At 37.6% G+C, this 24323-nt stretch overlaps 2 protein-coding genes across 4 annotated transcripts in view; both read left to right on the forward strand.

Annotated features, from left to right (window-relative positions):
* Positions 1–892: 892 nt before the first annotated feature.
* On the forward strand, positions 893–6068 carry LOC133994045 (cytokine receptor common subunit gamma-like). Its single transcript, XM_062433218.1, has 8 exons — positions 893–1023; positions 1551–1641; positions 2525–2691; positions 3258–3391; positions 3524–3689; positions 4643–4748; positions 5435–5495; positions 5809–6068. The coding sequence occupies exons 1-8, from the start codon at positions 897–899 to the stop codon at positions 6043–6045; spliced, it is 1089 nt and encodes a 362-aa protein (XP_062289202.1). The 5' UTR covers positions 893–896; the 3' UTR covers positions 6046–6068.
* A 4220-nt stretch (positions 6069–10288) lies between these two features.
* snx12 (sorting nexin 12) overlaps positions 10289–24323 on the forward strand; it is a 160692-nt gene continuing 146657 nt past the window's right edge. Inside the window, exons 1-5 of one of the 3 annotated variants that reach the window (XM_062433222.1) lie at positions 10289–10676; positions 13117–13212; positions 13578–13702; positions 14117–14207; positions 17837–18700. In XM_062433222.1, the coding sequence (XP_062289206.1) occupies positions 10512–10676; positions 13117–13212; positions 13578–13702; positions 14117–14207; positions 17837–18037 (678 nt within the window). In that variant the 5' untranslated portion in view covers positions 10289–10511 and the 3' untranslated portion in view covers positions 18038–18700. Of the gene's footprint in view, positions 10677–13116; positions 13213–13577; positions 13703–14116; positions 14220–17836; positions 18701–24323 lie in introns of those variants that run through there. The other 2 variants (XM_062433221.1, XM_062433220.1) reach the window with 2 other exon arrangements.

Consider the following 24323-nt stretch of genomic DNA (forward strand, 5'->3'; position numbering starts at 1 on the left):
AGAAACAGACATCACATGACCCTTCTGACATGCACAAAGTATGTGTTTGGTTGTCAGTTCTGAATTTGGACATAAGAGATATACTATTCATTCAGTTGGGATTCAAAGCATTGCACATATTTTAATTTGATTTTATTCTCTCATACACATGATGCAAAATTCAAAATAGAAAAAGAAAAAGACACCAATGTTGCAAAGTAGATGATGAAGAAACAGTGATGTGCTTCTGGTGGAGATGTGTTTGTTCAAATGTATTCATTAAAGGAGGAATTGCAGGTAGTACCACTTGTGTTATGGTCAACATTTAATATCTCAATCATCTTTCAAATCATTTTTCTTTCACATCCCTCATTCTTATTTCATTAGAAAACCACACCAGGAAGACACCTAACCACCATAGACATCTGAAGAGGATTATGCAGATTTGGTTTTCTCGGTACTTTGTCTTTTTTCTTAACAAGTTAATAGATGGTTGATGGAAAATTGTTTATGGCCATTTAATCAACACAAACATTTTGCTTTTGGTCAGCTGACAAATAACTTGATTTGAACACTTGATTATAACTTAAAATGTTGTTTATTATTTGGTATTTAATGCTATTCAAACTGAATGTGTAAAAATAGTAATAGTGTCTGATATGTATCATATGTATCAATAGACCTACAATATTATTTACCATAAATATTATTGTAGACCCTGGGACTCAGCTGCAAACTGTAAATTATTATTTTATTTAAAAAATGTTTTACAAATTGTCTCTGTGTTAATTTTTTCATTTTTCACAGCACAACGCCTATCATCTCAATCTATGGCCTAATATCGTGACAGCTTCCTCTTACAGGAAACTAAAACCCACAAAAGTCAAACGCAGGAGCAGCACACACACAGAAACATAATGTGCGACGCATCGATACTCAGATGTAGAAGTTCAGCCATCGTGTACTTTCATGGTGCCACGATGCTGTCTAAACTTCTTCTGCTTCTCTGCCTGACAGAACATGTGTTTGCCAAAGAACCTCCCGGTAAGAACATTTAAGTTTGTTATATTAAATATTAAATCATAGGCAACTTATCTAATATTTGATTTTAGCCTAAATGTGTCTGAGCAGTTTTTCTTTTTGCTTTAGAGCAAATCTGATTATATAGTTTCACATTGGACTTTTTTATTGTGAATATGCTTACATTAATTTTTATATCTGTGATATTAGTGAATCATATATAATAAACAACAACATTTCATTACATGTATATTGAGTCATTTTAACCATATATTTCATCATTTTCTTAAACTGAAACCAAGATTGTATAAAGTGGAACAGCCCAACAATAGTGACATATGATTAAGCCTAAATGTTATAAATAATTAGTCAGATGGAATATCAAATTTAGTTAAAAAAAAAAAAAAAAAAGTTTAAAAATAAGAGGTACTGCCTTACTTCCTTGATTATGCTGATTTTGAGCGTGAATTCCCGTTACGTAACTGAGCTACCATTTCCTTGTTGTGCGTGTATGAGTGGACTGCAACTATTCTGTTGGTCTCTTTTAACAGATGTGGACTGTATTGTGGTGCATGTGAGCTCTGTTCAATGTTTCTGGAATAAGCAGGGGACTCCGGACGTCAATTACACCATCAGCAGCTGGTTTGTAAAATCTGAATTTTTCATCTCACTCAATTTAAGAATAAAAAATAGTCATCAAATGCTAAATTTAGATATAGCCCCAGAGGTCTTTGAAGTGAATTAAGAGTAGCTTTGATTAACATGGGCTCTGACTTTTGACATCATGTAAGAATGTATATATTGTACAACAGAATGTGCCCCTAAATTGATATGATATATAGCCCTTTATATCACCTATTAACCGTTGTGTCGTCCTCCCGGGTCAAATTGACCCCGTCTGTTTTGACTGTTCCTTCTTTCCTTCCTTCTTCCTTTCCTCTTTTCCTTTCTCCCTTCCTTCATTCTTTCTTTCCTCCCTCCCTCCTACCTTCCTTCATTCCTTCTTTCCTCCGTCCTTCCTTCCTTTCCTTTCTCCCTTCCTTTCCTCCCTTCCTTCCTCCCTCCTTTCCTCCCTTCCTTCTTTCCTCCCTCCCTCCTACCTTCCTTCATTCCTTCTTTCCTCCGTCCTTCCTTCCTTCCTTCCTTCCTTCCTTCCTTCCTTTCCTTTCCTTTCTCCCGTCCTTTCCTCCCTTCCCTCCTCCCTCCTTTCCTCCCTTCCTTCCTTCCTCCCTCCCTCCTTTCCTTCCTTCTTCCTCCGTTCCTTCCTTCCTCCCTCCTTTCCTTCCTTATTTCTCCCTCATTTCCTAACTTCCTTCGTTCCTCCTCCCTTCCTTCCTCCCTTCCTTCCTTCCTTCCTTCCTTCCTTCCTTGACTCGAGGACAACATGAGGGTTAAACAACTCCTAACAACCAAAGTGCAAACTGCATATTACCTGATTATGAAGTGATCCATTACTATATTTAAAGTTGATATGACTGCATACTTTGCTTTTTGTGTGGATGACTAAATGGTGATTTTTATTCAGGTTCATTAATGAAGCTCCCAGTGAGTGCGTGACCTATCTGTCAGACAACAGCACAAACATTGGATGTATCCGTCCCTACAAGAAAAGCCAGAGGTTCAGCTCGTTTTTCACAAAGCTAACATATGGCGGCAGCACTTTTCAGACCCTCCATGATCTTAAAGCAAAAGGTACGTTTAATTACTGGAGTGCAACATAGCATTATTCCAAATAGTAAAGCAATTAATTAACCCTCCTGTCGTCCTCCCGGGTCGAATTTACCCCGTCTGTTTTGACTGTTCCTTCTTTCCTTCCTTCCTTCCTTCTGTCCTCCCTCCCTCCCTCCTTCTCTCTTTATTTCCTCCCCCCTACCTTTCTCCCTTCCTTCCTTCCTCCCTTCCTTTCTCTCTCCCTCCCTCCTTCCTTCTTTCCTCCCTCCCTCCTACCTTCCTTCCTTCCTTCCTTCTTTCCTCCGTCCTTCTTTCCTTCCTTTCCTTCCTCCCTTCCTTCCTCCCTCCCTCCTACCTTCCTCCTCCCTTCCTTCCCCCCCTTTTTTCCTTCCTTGATTCGAGGACAACAGGAGGGTTAAAGAGATGCAGTTTCATTTGAAAGAAAGAGAATTAATATACCTACTGGTGCACTATTTTCCAGGAAAGGGAAACAATGTTATTATTCTCATAAATAAAAGACTACAAGACAATGAAACTGGTACTTCTCCACTACTGTCATCACATTGTATATTTGCTGTCATCTGCAGTGAAGTTGAATCCACCAAGCAACCTGTCTGTCCAGAATGGCTCAGACTCTAACTTGTGGTACTACTGGAATCAGACCTCTCCAAGCTGTGTGGAGAGTGAGGTCCGCTACAGGATCAATAACAAGAAGTGGCAGGTGGGCAACTCAACGGAACAGAAAAGAGATTCATCTTTGTCTTCATTACCCTCTTTTTTCATTCTGTGCTACATCATCTTCTTCGTCCTTCCTTCGCCGCTCATCTCCTTTCTCCCTTCGTCCATTCCACAGACATCTGAAGTCAGTGTTGGGAGGCAGCAATACTGCATCAACTTGCCATCTAGCAATTCACAGTATGAACTGCAAGTGAGAAGCAAAATTGGGAGTGACTGTGGAGAGTCTTTGTTCTGGAGTGACTGGAGTGAGCCTGTGGTGTGGGGATCCAACAATGGCACAGGTAAATATAACCTGCATAGCCTTTACAAACAGAATGAGATGACTTCCATTTGTCGTTGTACTGTGATGCTACGGAAATGATCAGCTAGAATCCTTGACAGTAACTCAAACTGGACCCGATGTATCCCTCATTTTCAGTCGTCAAAAATGAGCATTTTCTGGCAGTAAATGGGAATTAAAGAATTTTTGATGAATTCCTAAATTTTGACAAAGATGCATGGTGTTGGTAGAGGTACCAACACCTGTATTATGTTTGTTTCCAAACATAACACAGGTCAATAAATGAGTTTTCAAAGCCAGAAATGTAATTAAGGAGCCAGTATCTTACTGGCCAGGGGTTTTCAAAGTCTGAGACTGTGGGCCTCCCCTCAGACAAAGCTTAGAAAAAGGTCCCACCCACCCCTTTTAGTTTACTTTCTTAGTTTCACTCACTTCTGGATGCCTGTGGGATCATGATTGTGTCATCAGATCCCATAGACACGCAACAATTGAGCTAGGATAGCCTGATATTGCTGTTTGACATACTTCAGACTGAACCAAATACATGAAAAGGTCAGTCTGGAGGAGTTTATTAGTTTCAATTATTCAGTAAAATTCCCCAGACACACTATGTCTCTGAACTATCTCTTTAACCAGATCACCCACATTTAGGCTATTATGTGTGTTAATTACTAATGTAATATTTGTTTCGACTTTGATTCACTGAGCCTCTCCTGAATCTGTTTGGAGCCCCCCTCACAATTTAAAAAAACGTCTGTTATAGGCCATACGAAACAATTCACGTACAGTAAGGGCAATAGGGCTGTAAAACCTTCCCTTTAAATCTGTACTGGGTTATTTGACTAAGCAAGCCTTCATGTTACTGAGAATTATGGGACTTCTTCATCAAAGCACAAATGATCTATCATCAGTCACAATTCACCCCCCACCCCTCTCTTTCTCCCTCCCAAACAGACCCTAATCAACCGGACAATTCAATGATTGTGTGGACCGCAGTGCTGTCTGTCATGGGTCCCTTTACCCTCATCCTACTGGTCATGATGCTGCTGCACCATGAAAGGTGCGTTGGCCCATATGTCATGTGAAATAGTGGTAGTTGTATGGGTTAAAGTGTAGTCAAGGAGCATCAGCAAAGTGTCCTTATTTCCTCTTGTTTTCATTCATTTTATTAAAATCAACACTTGATAAAATTGTTATTAATATGCAGTAAAAATATTAACTATTGAAAGTAGCGAAAGTACCTGTGTGTGTCCTAGCCATTCACTGGTCAAGTACAGAGAGAGGTTGGATCTGGATATGATCATAGGTATGTAAAAGTCCGTCCACACTAAGAACAATAACTATAACTGTAAAGATAACAATGTGAGTGTCCACACTTATGCACACTCCAGCTGTGTAGTACACTACAGTCCAAAAAAAAGGAGAACTTGAAGACATCATATAACCACAAGATGTCAGTGATATACAGCATGTTTAATGACAAAAATTGAGATTAAGAGCAGGGACAAATATAGATGAGCTGTGGTTGATATGATCATCTGAGAGGGAAAATATGCCTACCTAGGGGCGCTGCCAGGGATTTTGGGCCCCATGAAAAGATATCACATCAGGCCCCACCATCACACCATTTATTAATGTCTATTGATGATATGTTCATAAAAAATTTAACTAATGTTCTAATATTTTAGGTACCCTGTCAGTCACGTTACTTTTCACCCCCTTATGGCGTCCCTCTGTCCTATACAGGCTCAGAATTATCTTCATCCCTGTGGTTCCAAAGCCATCGCTGATCCATCACGACATCGAGGTTAGTAGCATCTGGAGCTCAGTCACATGAAAAATTTGTATTCAAATCTAATCTTTGTTGTGTGTGGCAGCTTATAAAATTATAGACTGCAGCGTTTATCAAAAGCATGGAGTTACTAACAGGAAGTTAAATCTGTAACACTATAGCCTCAACACAAAGCCTGCTTATATAATAATTGTTACTGAGGACTACATTAATATCTACTATGCTCATATTCAACTGATGAAAGGCCTGTTTAGTAGTATGTACTTTCATGTGAGGTGACTTAAAAATCATGTATACTTTTTTCTCCTTTTTGTTTTTTTTTTTAAAGAATTGGCTGCAAATGTCCAAAGGCCTTAAAGAAGGTTTTAAGGCTAGCTACAACGAGCGTGCCTGTCCTGTCCGCGAGTACTGCCACGTCTCCCAGTCTGACAGCGAGAGCTCCAACAGCTCCACCTTCTCTGTCACCACCGACCAAACTGACTGCTCCGTCTTCATCCCTTCCAACGAGTCAGAAGAGTCTACACCCTGCTCCTCATCTTCCGAGGAGGAGCAGGTTTCTGTTTAGGAGGCATCTCAGTAGGGTCAGATTTACCAAATCTTTATCACCCAGACTTTCTCAAACTGACTTATATCCCTTGCATGACTAAGAGGATCTGATTTCTCTTTGAGCTACTGTACTTAAAAGCAGTTAATTAAAGTAAAACTATTCATTTTTAAGGATATCAATCATGTTGATGCAGCAGTTACAGGTTAAAAAAAAAATTAAAACCTCCTTAAAATGCCTGATCTTATTAGCTTATCTTACCATAAAAGATACACTGTCAACCACTTTATTCATAGAGCACTTTTCAATAACAAAATGTTTAAAATCCTTATAAAATCCCGTGCTTTAGGGTATAAATATATTACTGTAAGTACTTAATATGTAACCACTTTGTAACACTGTAACTCTTTCACTATGCAAGGACAACAAGTTTAAGTTCCTCTTGCAGGACTACTGTAAAACTTCCCCTTCCTCTAATCCCTACAAATTGTAATTGAACTGGTTGAAGCATGACAACAGTGAAAGCCCTAAAAAAAAGTCACCACTTATAAGTCGATTTATTATGAGAGACAAATATTTCACACCACTGAGCTTCAACATTGTGTTAGTTTCGTAGGCCTCTCACTAACAGTTTGGATTCATTATAGTATAGGGGTGTTCGTTCAGCTGCATGGAGCTCTACTGTTTTGGTGACCGACTTATGAGACGTAAATATCTTGTATATTAAAATTTGCGAATGAAAAAAAAAAAAAAGTCAAATGTTGCTGACTGACGATATCTTCAATATCTTGATGACAGGGAATGTAAATTCATCAGAGCAGCTATATTCTTGGGAAAAAAGCTACACTAAAATGATAAAAATGAAAAGCTATATTGTCAACACAGGACTTCATTGCTCAGCACACAGTATGATAAATTAATAACACCACTGGCTTCTTGTCAGTGATTGCTTGGTTCAGTCAGGTCATTTCCTTGTCTGCAATTTTGAAGTTCCTTTCAATAAATTGAGCTTGGCAATAGGTAGGTATTCATAACATATACTATAGTTTTAGATATGTACTTGTTTTATTATGTATTTTTGGGCTTTTTTGCCTTTATTTGATAGTGAGTGGCAGAGAGGCCGACAGGAAACAGGTTAAATGACCTGTAGCAAAGGTCCCTTGCTGGAATTGAACCATGGACGCTGCCCTTATGTGTCTTTTACCTTAACCACTCAGCTACCAAGGCACTCTGCTTGTTTTATATGTGTAACCGTTAATAAGACATTATGTAATAAAACAAACCCACATGCACAAATCTTACTGAATTAGGAATAATGTGAATTCAAGCCTTTAACTGATCATTAATGTGGAGAAAGTGGCATGCCTAAAAATGAAATGTTCTTGTTAATTTAGTAAAACATGAGCAATTACTATGTTGGTTTCATGTAGAGCTGGATGATATTGACAAAAATCTAATATCCCAACACTTTTGACTAAATTCCTTATTGTAATTGGATATGACTATTGGTCTTGGCTGGTCCAATTACCAAGTGGGTACCACTTTCTAATAAGGCAACCTTTGCAAAAGTTTTTATAAGTTGAAACATTTTATTTCTTGACTTCATTAATGGTTAACACTGATTAATCCTATATCTGCAACTTTGGAGTCTAATATCCCTTATAGGCTGGTGTTATCTTCCTTCAACATGACATTTGCTAGAAAAGTTTTGCAATGCATCTAGACAATTGCAAATTGGGTGGGTTATTATAAAAAAGAAAAACTTTTTTTTAAGCACTTAATAACTGCCGTGTTAGAAAGTGAGAGGCATATTACAATATCTCCATTATTACCAAACAGGAAGAACATACGCCACGGTAACCCTAAACACGTTCCTACTGATGTCTTCTAATTGATCCATAAAACATTAGTAAATTATTAACAACCATCAGTTACTTGGGCTTATCATAAGGTCTTTATAAAAGGTTCCTTATTAGATCACGTTACCCATATATATATATATATATATCACCCAGCTCCAAACCTCATGATTTGTGTATTAGCCTACAGTATACTGACAGAATGTATAATCTATTTATCCTTGGAAGTACTATTTAAAAATGTGTTTTTTCTTTGTTTTATACTTATATCCTATTTTTAGTGTAGCGATATGTAAATTTAAATATGTCTTTCATTACCCACTCATGTATGTAGTGCTATTTTTCCTGTCTGCTTTTGACAAATAAAGACCTATGAAAAGTTGTACCACTACACCAATTCATTCGGACAACCGTGTCAGCGTTAAAGGACGGGTTCACAATTTTTCAAGTCTGTCTTAAAACAATAATCGGGTAAACCCAAATGAACATTGAAACAGGTTTTGTTTTTTTTTGCCATAATCATTCCTCCTGTTCATACTGACTGAGTAATAATGGTAATGTAGATTAACCCTCCTGTTGTCCTCGAGGCAAGGAAGGAAGGGAGGGAGGGAGGAAGGAAGGAAGTGAGGGAGGGAGGAAGGAAGGATGGAAGGGAGGAAAGGAGGAAGGAAGGGAGGAAGGAAGGAAGGAAGGAAGGAAGGAAGGAAGGAAGGAAGGAAGGAAGGAAGGAAGGAAGGAAGGAAGGAAGGAAGGAAGGAGGAAGGTAGGGAGGAAGGATGGAAGGGAGGAAGAAGGAAGGAAAGAAGGAAGGAAGGGACGAAGGAAGGAAAGAAGAAAGGAAGGGAGGAAGAAGGAAGGAAAGGAGGGAGGAAGGAAGAAGGAAGGAAAGGAGGGAGGAAGGAAGGAGGGAAACAAGGAGGGAAGGAAGGAAGGAAGGAAAGAAGGAAGGGAGGAAAGAGAGAAGGAGGGAGGAAAGAAGGAAAGAAAGAGAGAAGGAGGGAGGAAGGAAGGACAGACGGAAGGAAGGAAGGAAGGAAGAAAGGAAGGACGGAAGGAAGGGAGGAAAGGAGGAAAGAAGGAACAGTCAAAACAGACGGGGTCAATTTGACCCGGGAGGACGACAGGAGGGTTAAAAAGTTTATTTGAAGATAATATGAAGCTGTCCAAATGAGTCAATGTTACAGTCTATTTAGTGACAAAGTCCCTCTTTTTTTGTTACTATACTTCTATCTCAGCATGATACAGACACACTGTCGGAGGAATCACAAAGAGGGAATCTATTGCTAAAAAAGACTAAAAGACTAAATATCCACTTGATATGACTAACTCAGACTGCTGATGCCTCATATAAGCTTTAAATCAACTTTTAAATGCATTTTTTTGCACAAAACAACTGCAGGGATGCACTGTGGATGTTGACCTCCATCGCATTGAAAGTACATTTAAGGATAAGGATAAACTTTATTGTCCCTTGCTGGAAATGTGTTGTAGAGGGCTGCAAACACAGACACATAAAACACCAACAAAGAACAGAAAATAATCATCCTTTTCACCATGAAGAAGGAGAGTTCAACAGAAAAGTGCTAAAGTGCCAATATAAGAAAAAAATATGTTGACCAAATAAATAATAAAAACAATGCATAGCTATAATTTAACAATAAGTACTAAACGCAGAACAAAATTAAATAATAAATAAAATCATGATAGTAGCATACTTCTACAATAGATAGATAGATAGATAGATAGATAGATAGATAGATAGATAGATAGATAGATAGATAGATAGATAGATAGATAGATAGATAGATAGATAGATAGATAGATAGTTAGATAGATAGATAGATAGATCTCTCTTCTTAACAAATCAGTCACTTAATTCTTAAACTGGTCTTAATATGATCCCTGCCCTCACTCTTTGGTTTTTTTACGTAGGGAGGAAGGAGAGCTTACAGCGATGTCTCCCCGGAGGTAATAATAATAATAATAATAATAATAATAATAATAATGCATTATATTTAAAGGCGCCTTTCAAAGCACTCAAGGACACCTTACAAGGCACATAAAACACGACAAAAGTACATCAAACAATAAAAATCAGGTAAATTTTAGTGCAAAGATAAAGAAATAAATATGAATGTGACTATAAAGTGCATCAGTGCAACAAATAAGCAAGAACGTGATTGCATAGGCAGCCTACTAATAATTCATATTCATATTTATTAAAGGAAATTTGGTATGATTAGGAAGAATGATTACAGTGGAGGGGTTTGTGCATCTAACTGTTGTTTTAAAAAAACACTTGACAAATTGTGAAACTGTCCTTTAAAACCTACTCTGGTCCAGTTATCTGTTTGTCCATTAGAGGGAGTGCGGAGTGTCCCGGACAGTACGGAACTGAGTCAACGCATTTTTCAGACTCAAGCAGGGTAGGGCGCAGGGCGGCTGGCCCCCGCAAGAAGAGAGAGAGAGACACACACACAAGTCTGCTACTTCCTTAGCTGAATCCATCAGCTATCACAATCAATTGATGTCTTCAGATGAGATTTAAGATTGCACTGCGCATTTAGTTGCTTTGACGCTAATTCGCCCGTCGGTCGTCCAAAAAAAAAATAATTACAACCCGACAAAATGTCAGAGCCTGCGGTGGCCGACACTCGCCGGTTGAATTCAAAGCCACAGGACCTGACGGATGCTTACGGCCCCCCCAGCAATTTCCTGGAGATAGACGTCTATGATCCACAAATCGTTGGAGTTGGACGAAATCGTTATACAACTTACGAAGTTCGCATGAGGGTAGGTGTTGAGAAAAAAAAACAGCGAGCCAACAACACACCTTGTTGCAGCGTTAGCCTTCATTGAGCTAAGCTAACTGGTGATTACAGTATTGGTTGCTAAGACAGGTTAGCATGTTCTGCTGGAGCCGAGCCGGGCAGCGGGTTGTGACGTGTACCGTAGCGGGCCAGGGGTAGCACGAGACGGGGCACCAGTAAAACTCGAGGGCCGGTGATTTGTCAGCGGCCTTGCTTGTTGGTTGTTGTTTTTTGGTTGTAGGTTTCTTTTTTGGGTTGGAAAAGGGGCTGTAGAAGTTTCATGGACATGTCAGTGTCTTCTAGCACACATCTTAAAATTGGATTTACAAATTTAAAGACAAGTCAATGGCGTAAAGTTGACCTTATAGTTAAACGTCTGTCAAATGTGCTTTATAGCATTACTTCGGCTTAGGCTATGGGACACATTACAAAGCAATGTAGCCATTCAATGTTGGGTTTATTACCTTAAACAATGGACTTTGGTGTGAGGCATATTTTATGTAGCTCCTGATCTGATATATCATGAGACTTTTCCTAGTTATTGTCGTGACGTAGATGTTGACGTGAACTGTAATGTAGCTGGTAATTATGGAAATCTGTCTATAATTACCAGCTTTGTGCATACAGTTCACCTATGCTATGCCTAAATTATATTTAAATGTGCCCTAGTATAACAAAAAATAACTGCTAATGTTACTGCAGCTGCTAGGGGAAAGAAAGAGGAAAGAAAATAAGACCTGACAGAAGCGTTGACTTAAAACAAAGCTATAAAATTATATTGGTACCTTACAACAGACATGCATTTGAATGATAAGTAGTAGTAGTTTAGTAAGAGGAGTTTCACTTTAGTTACTAAGCTGTTGTAAGAGTGCGGGAGAAAATCACTGACACAGCTCATTTTCAACATTTTCAGGAAGCGGATGCCAACACTGTTAATTGCGTAATTGTGACTTATCCTAAAAGGCTTGTCTTAACAAGACATCCTCATTTTTACCCTCATTGTTGTGGCTGTTACCTAGGAGAGTTTACTCTTCATAATATAAATAAGTTACGTGTTTTCACCAGAAAACCAACACGACATTTGTAGATTCATCCAACAGGACACGTCTTGGATCAGAGCTGGGTTTAATTCATATGAGGATATTTTTATATTCTCGCAATATTAAACAAAACCAACTCAGTCTTAAGAAACAGACACCAACCTTCACTGTGGAAGCATTGTCCTTGATTATATCCCACTCACTGTCTGCAGCAGTGAATCATAAGAGAGTCATGGGAAAGGATTGCCCATTCTTTAACCAATGAAACACTGGGAAATAATTAAATTAATTAATCCTTCACATAAGTTGATATCAAATTGGTGTCAATTACACAGCTTAAAACCATGAAAACACAAAGTCAGAATCTGCCTTTTTAATCAAACTGCAGACTGATAGTTTGGCTGGCTGTTGTCTTTAATTGTTGTTGGGAAATAAAATCACATTATGGCTTCAACTGATGATTATTTTCATTACAGATTAATCAGTTTATTAGTTTCTTGATTAGTCAATGAGTTGTTTTGTCTTTAAAATGTCAGAAAAAGGGGGAAAATGTTGATTAAAGTTTCCAAAAGCAAACTAAAATGTCTTGTTTAGTCCCGACCGACAATCCACAACCCAAAGATACTCAGTTTACCGACATAGAAGAATTAAGAAACTAGAAAATATTCTTATTTAAGAAGTTGGAATCAAGAGTATTTTAGATTTAGTTTTTTCCCTTAGAAACGACTCAAAACAATGAGTCTATTGTAAAAAAAAAAAAATAGTTGGTGATTAATTTTCTCTCTATCAACTAATTATTGTGGCTCTAAGTCACACAAATAAATGAAAGAATGAATTTAACAGCACTTAAGCTTCTTACACACAGCCAGCTGACTTGTTCATTTGATCTTCCACCTTTTTGAAATCAGTGGTGCTGAAACATTTGTCGGCATAATTTCTACAGAAGTCAATTTGAATGATTAAAAACAGTTATGGGGGGGGGGGCAGCCTTTTCTGTCTTTTTACACAGTTGTAATTGGAATATTTTTGGACTTTTCGTGGGACGTCAGAAGCAGTTTGAAGATGACACCTTGATGTCTAAATTTGTGACCCTCGTGTGTCATTACTTGCTGACTTTCAGCAAACTTAGTAATCTTGTTCAGCACATCAAAAGAAGTGCATCCTCACCTCAAACTATTGTGCATGCCAACAATTTAATTAAATTACAGGTGTAAGAAATATCTTTTTTTTTTTATTTCTCACTTCTACGATACCTTCAACTCTCAGTCACAGTGATTCACATTTATTTAACAGGCCTTGTTCTCACTTTACAACAATAAACACACAAATAATTGAACTGAATATAAATCAAATACTTGTTTTTGTCTTTTCTTTTTTCCATAGACAAACCTTCCCATTTTCAAAATGAAGGATTCCTGCGTGAGAAGAAGATACAGTGACTTTGAATGGTTAAAGAATGAGCTGGAAAGAGACAGTAAGGTGAGTAAACTATGACGGCTTATGTTTCAGACTCATAATTTACGCTGGCTTGCCCGTTTAAACTAATAGTTACAGTGACCTGGTGAGTGATAATGCTAGTGTAACAGGTGGGAAAATATAACCTCTACATAGTTCCTCAAGTGTAATAATAAGTACTCTGAATATGTTGGCTTTGACCTCCTGATTAACTGTGTTGAAGTAGTTCAGAGTTGATGTGCTTCTTTATTACTTGAGCTCATATCTGCTGATGCAAATGTCTGTTTGACTTTACAGCACAGCGAGCGTAGACTTTGGATCTTATACTTGCAGCACACGTTTTTTCCGCCTTTCATGTCATTTGCATTGATCCCCTTTACTCCCATCAGATTGTAGTACCACCTCTTCCGGGTAAAGCCCTGAAGAGACAGTTGCCATTCCGCGGAGATGAAGGCCTTTTTGAGGAGTCCTTCATTGAGGAGCGACGATCCGGCCTGGAGCAGTTCATCAACAGGTCAGACATTTCAACAACCCTCCCTTTAAAAATAGACATACTGCAGGCTTTATTTGGATGGAGGAAAGAATGTGGTCAAGTGGAACATTTAAGACTAGAATAAATTTGTATTATTCGATCACTGAGTTTTGTTGGATTGTTGGATCTAGTAAAGCGTGTATCACATTTGTTATGATGTTTCTTGGACGTTTTCTAGCCACAAAATGTGTCGGCACAAACAGAAATTCACATAGAGTCAGTAGAGTCAGACATTGCCAAAAAAATGTCTAGCCCTACACAAGGCTTAACCTAATCTGTGTCAACTGACTAATCCACAATGGCATTTCACCAGCTACTGTCCATGAAAGAGCGTTTAAAATAAGCAGTGAATGAATTTGGTCTGTTGTCTGTCTGTCTGTGTGTACGTTTCTGTAGAATTGCAGGTCACCCTTTGGCCCAGAACGAGCGCTGTCTTCACATGTTTCTGCAAGAGGAAGGCATTGACCGTAACTACATTCCCGGAAAAGTACGACACTAGGGTTACTGGGGGAGATGGGCTGTTGGGGGGGGGGGGGGGGGGGGTGTTAAACTCTGGGATGTAGAACAGACTGTCTCTTGCCTTTTTCCTCCCTCACATCTTCTCTTAATCTTTCTCTTTCTTCTTTATCTGCCTCTCTTTCTCTCTCTCTTTTTCTCTCAATCTGTGTATACCATTGTAAAGTCATATTTACTTTATCTTGGACATCGTGCAGTTGTTTTAAATTGTACAATATGGAAAAGGACCCCTCAGTAGTTGTGATTGTATCGTAAAAGATTTGGCCCTTAATTTTGCACATTTTCCAAATTAAAACAATAACGTGCGATACAATCAGTCTTTCCCCCATGAGTGTCATATATTCATGATTGTAATATAATGTTAATAAAGTGGAATAATGTCTAAAGACCTTAAATGAGAGTTCTGATCCTGTGTTGTTCTCTTTGTTTTTTCGTTTTTAGGTATGAATGAAGTAAGTTTGCTTTATTTTATCCTGTCTCTAAGAGCTTTCTGGAATGTTTAAAGGTGGTTGCATGGGCACTGTAAAGATCAAATGCGATAGTTCACAAATACTTAAGTAAAACAATGTTTTGCCAAATGTACATGATCAAAGAGATCTGACTATAATCTGTAAATATGCTGCACATAGTTCCTGGTTATTCCCCTCAAAATGTTGGAGTGATTGTAACAAGTGGAACGTTCTGCAGGCCAGTTTTGCACTTCCCATTTGCACAATTTGTAGGTGTAAGTTTTTAATTGATAGTATGTGTACTAGAGTCAACAGTTTTCCAGAAACTGGCTTGCTGAAGGTTCTCAGTCCACCAGTATCGGACCAGTGGAAAGGCAAACCACCACTAGTGTTATGTGTTATGTGAACTATTGTTAAATAAGGGAGTACGTACTGTACATCACCCATGACAACAGCTCTCTGAATAATTTCTTTCTTTCTTTAATTTCTTTCCTCTGATACATTGTCATTATCAACTGCACTAATCATTGGCTGCATGGCAAACCTGCACGCTTTCTTTGCAATATATATATATATGTGTGTTAGTCTCGCTGATTAATTATTTTACATGCCTCTGATCACCATCATGTTGCTTATACTGTTGATTCAGATCTCTGTAGCCCTAAATTCTGTTTTTTCCAGACATGGATTAGGTTCTTATTTTAAGAAGTTTATTCTGCTATAAAGTAAATTTTGATCTATCCTTCATCTTTATGTTAAAGTTTGTGTTAAAACAATGGTTAGGTGCCCATATGAGCATTGAAACAGGTTTTTGGTTGTCTTAATCATCCCTCCTGCTTATCATAACTGTTGATTTACCAAACAATGCAAGTGATGGGGGGACAAAATAAACCGTTGTAGTTTTGTGCCTAACTCAAATGTGTATCAGAAGATAATATTATGCTTCAACTGTCTGAACTAGTCAAATGAAGTGACTATCTTTCAAAGTTAAGAAATCCCAATTTTCTTTTCCTTGACAATGTGTCCCCATTGAGCTACAGGAATGGTAAAAAAAAAACACCTTTTCCCCACATTTGACTAATTTAGACAACTGAAACCTAATTTTAGCTTCAGAAAAACTTTATATATTACATTTTTTACAAAGAAATGTTGTCCCCCATCATTCAAAACACATTGTGAAGGGATCTTCTTATGGTCAGTATGAATAAGAAGGATGATTACAGCGAGTAGAACGTGTTTCCATGATCATATGTATGGGCACGTGGCTATTCTTTTAATACAGACTTGGAAAAACTATGAACTTATCCTTTAAAAATCAGCGTCTACAGTCCATTAGACACAGTTTATGTTAAATGCATATAGCAGCAATAACAAGAAAAGATTGCATTCCACTTATTGGTCACATGTATGTTAACATAAATAGCACTGTGGCATAATTGTATCTCGGCAGAAAAAACCATGAAATTGACGCACCCACATTGTTGACGCAAACATTTGCATTGCATGATGCTTAATGGTGAAGTCTGATGCACAGCTCAGGGAATGTGTGTTCAGTTCTGATACCGTGTCATGAAAACTGCATGCAGTTGTGTGTAATGTACCATGTTTAGCTTGGATTAGAGCTGCCGCCATAATGTCTTTACTTGCCTGTTTGACTGAATCAGAGTCAAATTCATTTTCGTCCAGAAATGTTAAATGCAATGTGTGAATAGAAGCGATTAAGGCGGCAACTAACATTTATTCTCAATATTGATGAATCTTTTAAAAGTGTCAGTCAGTGTTTCCAAAAGCCTGAAGATGCAACCTAAAATGTCTTTCTTTGACCTAATTAACAGTCCATAATCTAAAAATATTCAGTTTACTATCCTAGAGGACTAAAGAAATGAGAAAATATTCACATTTAAGTAGCTGGAACCTGTGACGTTTTAGCATATTTTCTTTTAAAAATGACTCAAACTGAATCAATCGCTGAAATAGTCGATCAATCGTTGCAGCTCTAGAAGTGATGCAAAGATCTGTTCAAGAAAATAGTTTAATATGTCTTAGAGTAAGGACTTGCACTAAATCTTCTGACTAGCAAAAATTAAAAATGGAATCGACCCCGACAAAGAGAAATGTACAACTGAAGTCAGTCCAACTGCATATTTGTTTTCTAATATGGAAAACAAGAATACACTTTAGAGACCCATCTAGCAGTGTCGTTGGATGTCATTGTGTGTAGACTGTAATGCCCAAGCAATTACCCACCTCTAAGCTTGATTTATGCTTCTGCGTCGGAACGACGGCGTAGCTACGCCGGTGCCCCGTCGTTGACCTTTCATAGTTCTGCGTTGAGGGAACACGTTGCTCTGCAATTCACCGCCATGCCGCTAGGGGGTGTGTGTGTGGTTTCAGAGGAGTCATATCTGTATCGTTGTTTATCTTCCGGTCACAGTAGCATTGTGCTATGTGCGCTAATAACAGAAAACACATACCTTTTGTTCATTATTAATAATAATGGCGGTGTTGCAGGAAGAAAGACCGGAAAAAGCAACTGCCGGAGGAACTGACGTTTTGAGCGTACCAATCACAACCCTTGCGGTCCACGTTGCCGTGACGCGTAGTGAGGATTTTTTGGAGGTGCACGTCAGGCTATGGCGTGTATTTGTTATCCAATTGTTACTAATATGATGCTCATATGGTTGTATGCACTGTTATTTTGTAAAGCAAAAATAAAGTTGTTAAAAAAAAAATTAAAAAAAAAACGTCAGGTTACGGCGTAGGGGTCCGCTTCGACGCAGAGAGCTCTGCGTAGCTACGCCGTCGTTCCGACGCAGAAGCATAAATCAGGCTTAACAAAAAAATCTGATAAACCAGGATTTCTGCACGCGCATCGAAAGCTGAAGAATGTGAAATGTTCATTTGGATATTTGCCTTGAAAAGTCAAAAAAAAAGTTTTTTTAAAAAGAGAGCGAGGGGGAGATGGGGGCTGTTGTATAGTTTGGACATACAGTCATTTGCAGAATATTGCAATATTGTGCCATTAAGTTTGTGTCAATAGGTTCTGTTCAAAGAGACTCATTGCATTGACCAAAACCACTTGTAACTTCAGTATGTCTGTATATAATTTCTCATGTTTTTGCTGTCTGTCTCTTTCTCTCTTATTGCAAAGACAATACAGACTGCTGCACCTGCTCCATGTACATTTATTTCTACATCATGGCATTATAACGCTGGTGGGAAGTATCAACGGTGTAGGAAAAAAACACAACTATTGCTCCTGGACAAACTAAGAGATTCAATGTATAAATTGTTTGATGTTGTGTCTTTATTCAGTCATTCCACACATGTACATTATTTTTTGATTCAATAATCCATGAAAAGAAAAAAACATGTTCCATTTACCATTTGTCATTTTATCATAGCTAGATTTTTTTTTTTTTTTTTTTTTTTACAATGATTATTATGTTTTCTGAATGTCTTTTGAATTGATTTGATCAGGTTTGAAATATAGGGTAATTTCCTGCTTTGATTGATGTTTTCTTTTGCTAGCAGAGGTGTGATTTTTGATGATAACCTCCCAAAGTCAAGCAACATGTAGCATCAGGAAAAAAAGACAGTCATTCCATTCAGTATGTTTGAACATTTTTCCCTCCAGATCTTTATGTTCTCAACATGCTCGTAGACAGGATCGTTTCACAAAAAACTTGTTTTAACTCTGTCTTAGTTACGTCTACATCTTGGCTGTGTGTTGTCAAATCAGCTATTGGGAATGTTAAGTTAGGTAAATAACCATATCTAAGCACTGTGACAAGAGGTTCATTATATGAACAATATTCATTGTTAAAAGGCGTAATCAGCATCTGGTTTATTGATCTTAAATAAGGCTTATTCTACGCTTGTTTTCAGCTGTTTTATTCTTTCTATCAATATTATTGTGAAGTGTATTAATACATGTTATCATTACAGTTCCACTATGGGTGATGAGGAATTTCCTTGTTAATTCTGTCCACCGATTAAATTTCCTGCTGCCTGCTGTTTTGTGTCTGCATATCTATTTTCAGTTCAGAGGGGGAGAAATGGCAGCAAAATGTTGCAAAAAAGATTCACCTTTCATTTAGTGATTGGGGCCTCACGCTGAGAAGCAGTGAGAGTGGGATCAGAGTCACGGGAGCTGGATGACCCATGACAGCACACTGGCTGGATGGATGACCTAATTTAACAGTGAAATGGAAAATATCACGAAGATATGAAAACTGTCTGTAAAAGTTTGGAGGAGATTTGACAGTTCATTGCTTAAATCATACAAGATTTTACTACATTTCTACATGATAAAAAGGCCTGGTTAGTAAGGGACTGTACTAATATTGCTGGCAGGGTGGGGAGGGTTAAACCTTATGTTTCACTTTGTTATAAAAAAAATACAAAAAGAAAGGCCTCCTGACTATTAACTATGTTGTTCATAGTTAACTTGAAACCCTTGAATTTCTGATATTAACATTTTACAAATATGTACTTTTCAAAAAGGGAAACATTCATGTCTTATTTTGAGATTAACTCTTAACCAGAGAATCATCTAATCGTCATCTACTGAAACACATGACAAAACCAGAGGTCAATATCCAATCAGATACGAGCTCCAAATTTAATGTTATTATAATCAGGTTAAAATTGTTGGTGCATTTTTTTTAAAGTCTTTAATTTTGTGTTTATAATCCCATGTTTAACAGAATTTAGTTTACATTTATGTATGTATATTATTTAAGTAGAGGTAATCGATAAGCCCATCTAGGGTTTTTTCCCTCGTATGTTGCAGTAAACAATGAATTCAGGGCAAGAAAAAAATTGAAAACACTGCCTCACCCTACCCTCCCTTCAGCCAAAAGAAAAAGTACAATACCATCACCCTCTTCAGATCTTTTCTTCCCCATTAACCATTTTCATACAGATTTCTGACACTGGACTGTACGCTTGGCTCCAAAATGCCTTGACCTGCACAGATTCAATGCAGCCAGTCCCTGAGCAGCAAAGCAACCTCAAAACATCACTGATTCTCCTCTTTTTTCTTCTGTAAATAGGATTTTGGCTAAATCCAGTCTGGCTTTTTTTGTCTTCTCTGTCTTAGAGGTGGGATTTTTTACCACGGAGCCCATTTTCATTCAGACAGCAACAGATGGTGGGATTTTAAAACTATTGTCCCTTGAACTTGAAAATCAGCTTGGATCTGTATTGGAAGTTTTCCTTCAAGCATTCCTCTTTCTCGACCATTCAAGCAATCCCCTCTGTTCGATCTCGGGCCAATTTTCCATATCTAGAGATGTTGGCCACAGTTCCAGGAGCCTCTTAACTTCTTCATAATATTGGCAACAGTGATCACAGGAACATCAAGCTCTTTTTGAGATGGTCTTGTAACCTTTATGTTGCCCATATTTGGCTATTACCTTTTTTTCTAATGTCTAAAACTGGCTGCATGAGTGATTATAGGATTATATAAACCTTATATACCTGTGATACTAATTAAAACACAGTAGTCTGCCTAAAGTATCACTACAAATCAATTATTTCTTACAACTTCTAAAGGGTACCAATAATTTTGTCCAGGCTATTTTAGAAAGTCTTTGTATAATAATTGCAAACTAAACATAGACATGCACACAATAATAACATATCTTTTAATTTGAACACTGTTCAGAGTGAATGGTGCATTATTTTAATAAAATTCAAGGGTAAATAATGATGAATGCAATCAAATCATTAAGCAGAATTAAGCTTTTATCATGTTTATGATTCAAGCATTATAATGCCAATACTCAGAGAGTAATAGGAGCACAGTTCCAGTACTGTAAATACAAAAATACAGCTTATGTGGTAGAAAAGAAGCATCATACTAAGTGGAAGTTATGGCATTTCAGGGGCAACACTGGGTCTTTTTGTTTCACCAAACATGAATCTTAAAGTCCTCTAATCTTTCTCTTGTTGTCGTTCTCCCTCAGGAAATGCCAGGATTAAGATGGAATGGGGAATTCTTGCCACAGGTGGATTAAAGTTGTCCTAGAATAGTGATCTTGTGATGTAGACCTTGACCTGCAGGTGATCCAAAGCAGATATGACTGTAATTGGACACGATTGTGGCTGCCATGTGATTTAAAAAAAAAAAAAAAAAAAGTACAGTAGATTCATATAAAATTCAGCATATGAGACCGTCTATCTATATTAGCTCAATTTCGATAAAGAAATAGAAATGTGAGAAACCCTCAGAAGACCAAAAGACAGCGTTGGGGGGGGGGGGGGGGGGGTACATTTACAAAGATACTGTACAGTCTAATTTTGAGGGACTCTACTTCCACTGAACTACATTTCAGAAGGAAAATATTGTACTTTACACTCCAGAAAGTACGTTTTCTTACAAAAAGCAGTGTGTAGTACGAATGTCGGGACAGCTCCACCAAAAAGTGTTTTTTTCCCTCTAAACTTCTCACATGGTTTCATTTCAACAAATGTTCAAATGATCCAATATTTAACCAAAAAATCAAAGATTTTAAGAAAAAGCCAAAAAAAACTGAAAACAGATTTGTGTCTCAGAACTTTGTTTTTTCTTCTTTCTTCTCCCCATTAATCATCTCATGAACCCTCAGATTGATCTGGTGTCCCTTTGAAGGGGCCCGACCCCTAGGTTGGGAACCACTCCACTAAATTAGAGAACTGTATATAAAGTGGTTCAAACTAGCTCCACCTCCAGCAGCTACAACAGTAACATGCTGCTCTAACACTGATGCTTCACTATTAATAATCTAATGATGTCATATATAATAATATATCAGTCAGAGGGACCAAACCACTACTTTTACTGCTAATACTTGTGTACTTTTATTTAAGTAGAATTTTCAATGCAGGACTTTTGCTTGTAATGGAGTATTTTTCCATTAATGTGTTGGTACTTTTACTTATGTAAAGCATCTGAATACTTCTTCTTCTACCACCAGCATCAGAGGAGGAGTTTCAGGATGATAGAGACATGCATAATGTGTGTATGTATTACACAGAAGTAGAGGTAGGAAAAATAAATTGATTTTTTAAATTTTTTATCATGCATACATTTGGAATTATAAACAAAATGGACACAATGCTGCTATTCTATAACTGTGTAGGAGTGCTGGGATAAATTCACAGACCCTGACCTTCCCGATCAGGGAGGACTGTGACCTACAAAACTTTAGAGCTTTGATGTGCTGGACTTGTCCCGAGTAATGAAAGTAGGCAGACAGGATGGGCACAGTGGGCCAAGACAGAGATTAGGTGGTGTTTTGTTAGCTGTTCTAACACTGGAACCCAGTGTGCAGCAATGACGCTTTGTTGTATTTGCAGAGACACCCAGTTGGGTTAGCTTGATAAACTGGAAGTAAATTGAAAGAGCAACCCAAAGCAGTGTGACTGGGCAAGGACGAAAGTTGAGACGAGTGGCTACTATGGTACCATCACACAGAGAGGGATGAGTTGAGAGAAAAGAAAATGCAATTTACAAATCTATTTGATTTAAAGTCTCTTCTGGTTGTAGTCCGAGGTATGAAAAACAATACGCTACCTTCAGCCTTTCCCAGGCATAGAAACATTTAAAAAAAGAAACTCACAACAAGGAAAATGCACAATAAGAACTGAACAGTAGAGGAAAATACATTTGTGTCTGTGGGTGGCGTGGCCTTCACACTCTACCCTTAAAAACCTGTTCAGCCCTTCATTTCTTCTTTTAGTTTTATCTAGTCAGCACAAACTCAAGTCAGGACTTCACTATATCCACTTTATATCAAAAAAGTGGGCAGGAGTGTAAACATGTTTAAAGCAAAGTTAATCACCAAAGGAAAGTCAGAATATTTCTAAACAGGCCAAGTGGACAACTGCCCCAGTATCTCAGGCCTTTAGGTGTGTTTCAGTTGGTGATATGATTCATTGCAGGTTTAATTGGGAATATGCAACACTAAAAGCACAATATGCACTAAAATAATGGTGGTCTTGTCTATTTGTATTGTTGAGGAACCCTGTGTCAAAATGTTCATGGTGCATATTCCTTAAAACAAAGTAACATTTTGGCCCATACCAGATTAAACAAAATATACTCATTTTATACTAATTTAAATACTCATTTCTATATTTCATTTAACTGTCTTGCAACACATTCCAAAAACACTAAATAACTGCACTAGTTAAAATATACTGTGTATCTATTTGCTCAAACACTTATGTAATCATCTGTGCAGACAGCAGTTTATTAAGAAAAGTAAACAGAGACACACCCTGCGCTGTGCTGCGAGTTCAGGACTAAAACACTTCCAGTCCTGCATCCTATTCAGAATTTGGACAAAATATGTTTGATGTAAAAATGGAAAAGTTGATTCATGGAAACAGTAATTGACAAAACAATAAATGGACCTTTCAATGGTATCACATGAGCCTCTCGGTCGATGTTGTTTGCCTTGTGATGAGATTGTTTTTTTATCGGCTACTTTTCTCAAAGTAAAAAAAATTAGCTTTAAATCTTAACGTCAGTGTGGATGAGAAGTCCTTAAAATTTCTTCCGAAAAATGGAAATTTGATGATTTGAAATTCCACAACCACAGGTCAAACCACCAATTGACCTTTAGTGGAATGGACCTTTGACCTAGTAAAGAAAAAGTGACATTACAAAGTTATTTCACATTACATTTATTTTTTCAACTCCAGTATCCCACTCATCGTTGGTCACAAAGTCACAATAACCAGAGTTACGTCATTTTATCAAAACTATTTCCTTATGTCATATGCTGTCATACCATCATCCATCAGACTGTACAACACCACAGCTCCCAGTACCTCCCACTCCAACTAAAACAGACTGGTGCTGTCCTTACTATGTTAATCCCAAGAACATTGCACACATGTATATAATCTCTGGAGCGTCTGCATATTGCACATTTATATATATATATATAACAAAAGTATGGATTTGAAATATAGTGTTTTTTTAATGATTTGAAATCAATGTTTTTTTTTATATTTTGTAAATAAATCATGACGTTGGCTTATTTGGAGCACACATGGTCTTAAATGGTGTCACAGTACCAATTAAACCCATTTTATTCATCAAATATCTTTATTTTATATTCCAAAATCTACATGAACTACTGAATACAGTTTCAAATGAGACGTAAATCTTACTTTATAAGAAATGATCTCCCTAATAAATCATGTCAGTATCCATGAAAAACACCTGAACTCAGATTTTGGTGCTTAAGTAGTTGAAATAGTCATTTTAAATATGGTAACTCGTAATCTGTAACCTATTACATTTCCAAATCAACCTTCCTGGTCAGCAGTTTTTGTTTTTTTTGTTGACACTGTGAGGTGTTTATTTAACTCTGATGCCATGTAGTGTTGGTGTTGCATCAGGCTAGCTGCGGCGTCTTTTTTTTAATTGTACCCCTTTTATCTTTGGATGGATGATGTCACTGAATTTCATCATGCAACGTACCAGCCACATTTTGGAAGACACTTGTGCACGATTAGGATAAAAAGTTGCAAAACGACGTAACTTACGCCACCATTGACCCCTGCATTATTCCCAGGTCGCTGAGTGCATGTACATGAAATAAATTGTTTATTTTTTCCTTTTCTTTTAATGTGCTGGA

The sequence above is a fragment of the Scomber scombrus genome, chromosome 14, assembly GCF_963691925.1.
Source record: "Scomber scombrus chromosome 14, fScoSco1.1, whole genome shotgun sequence".
Lineage (NCBI taxonomy): Eukaryota > Metazoa > Chordata > Actinopteri > Scombriformes > Scombridae > Scomber > Scomber scombrus.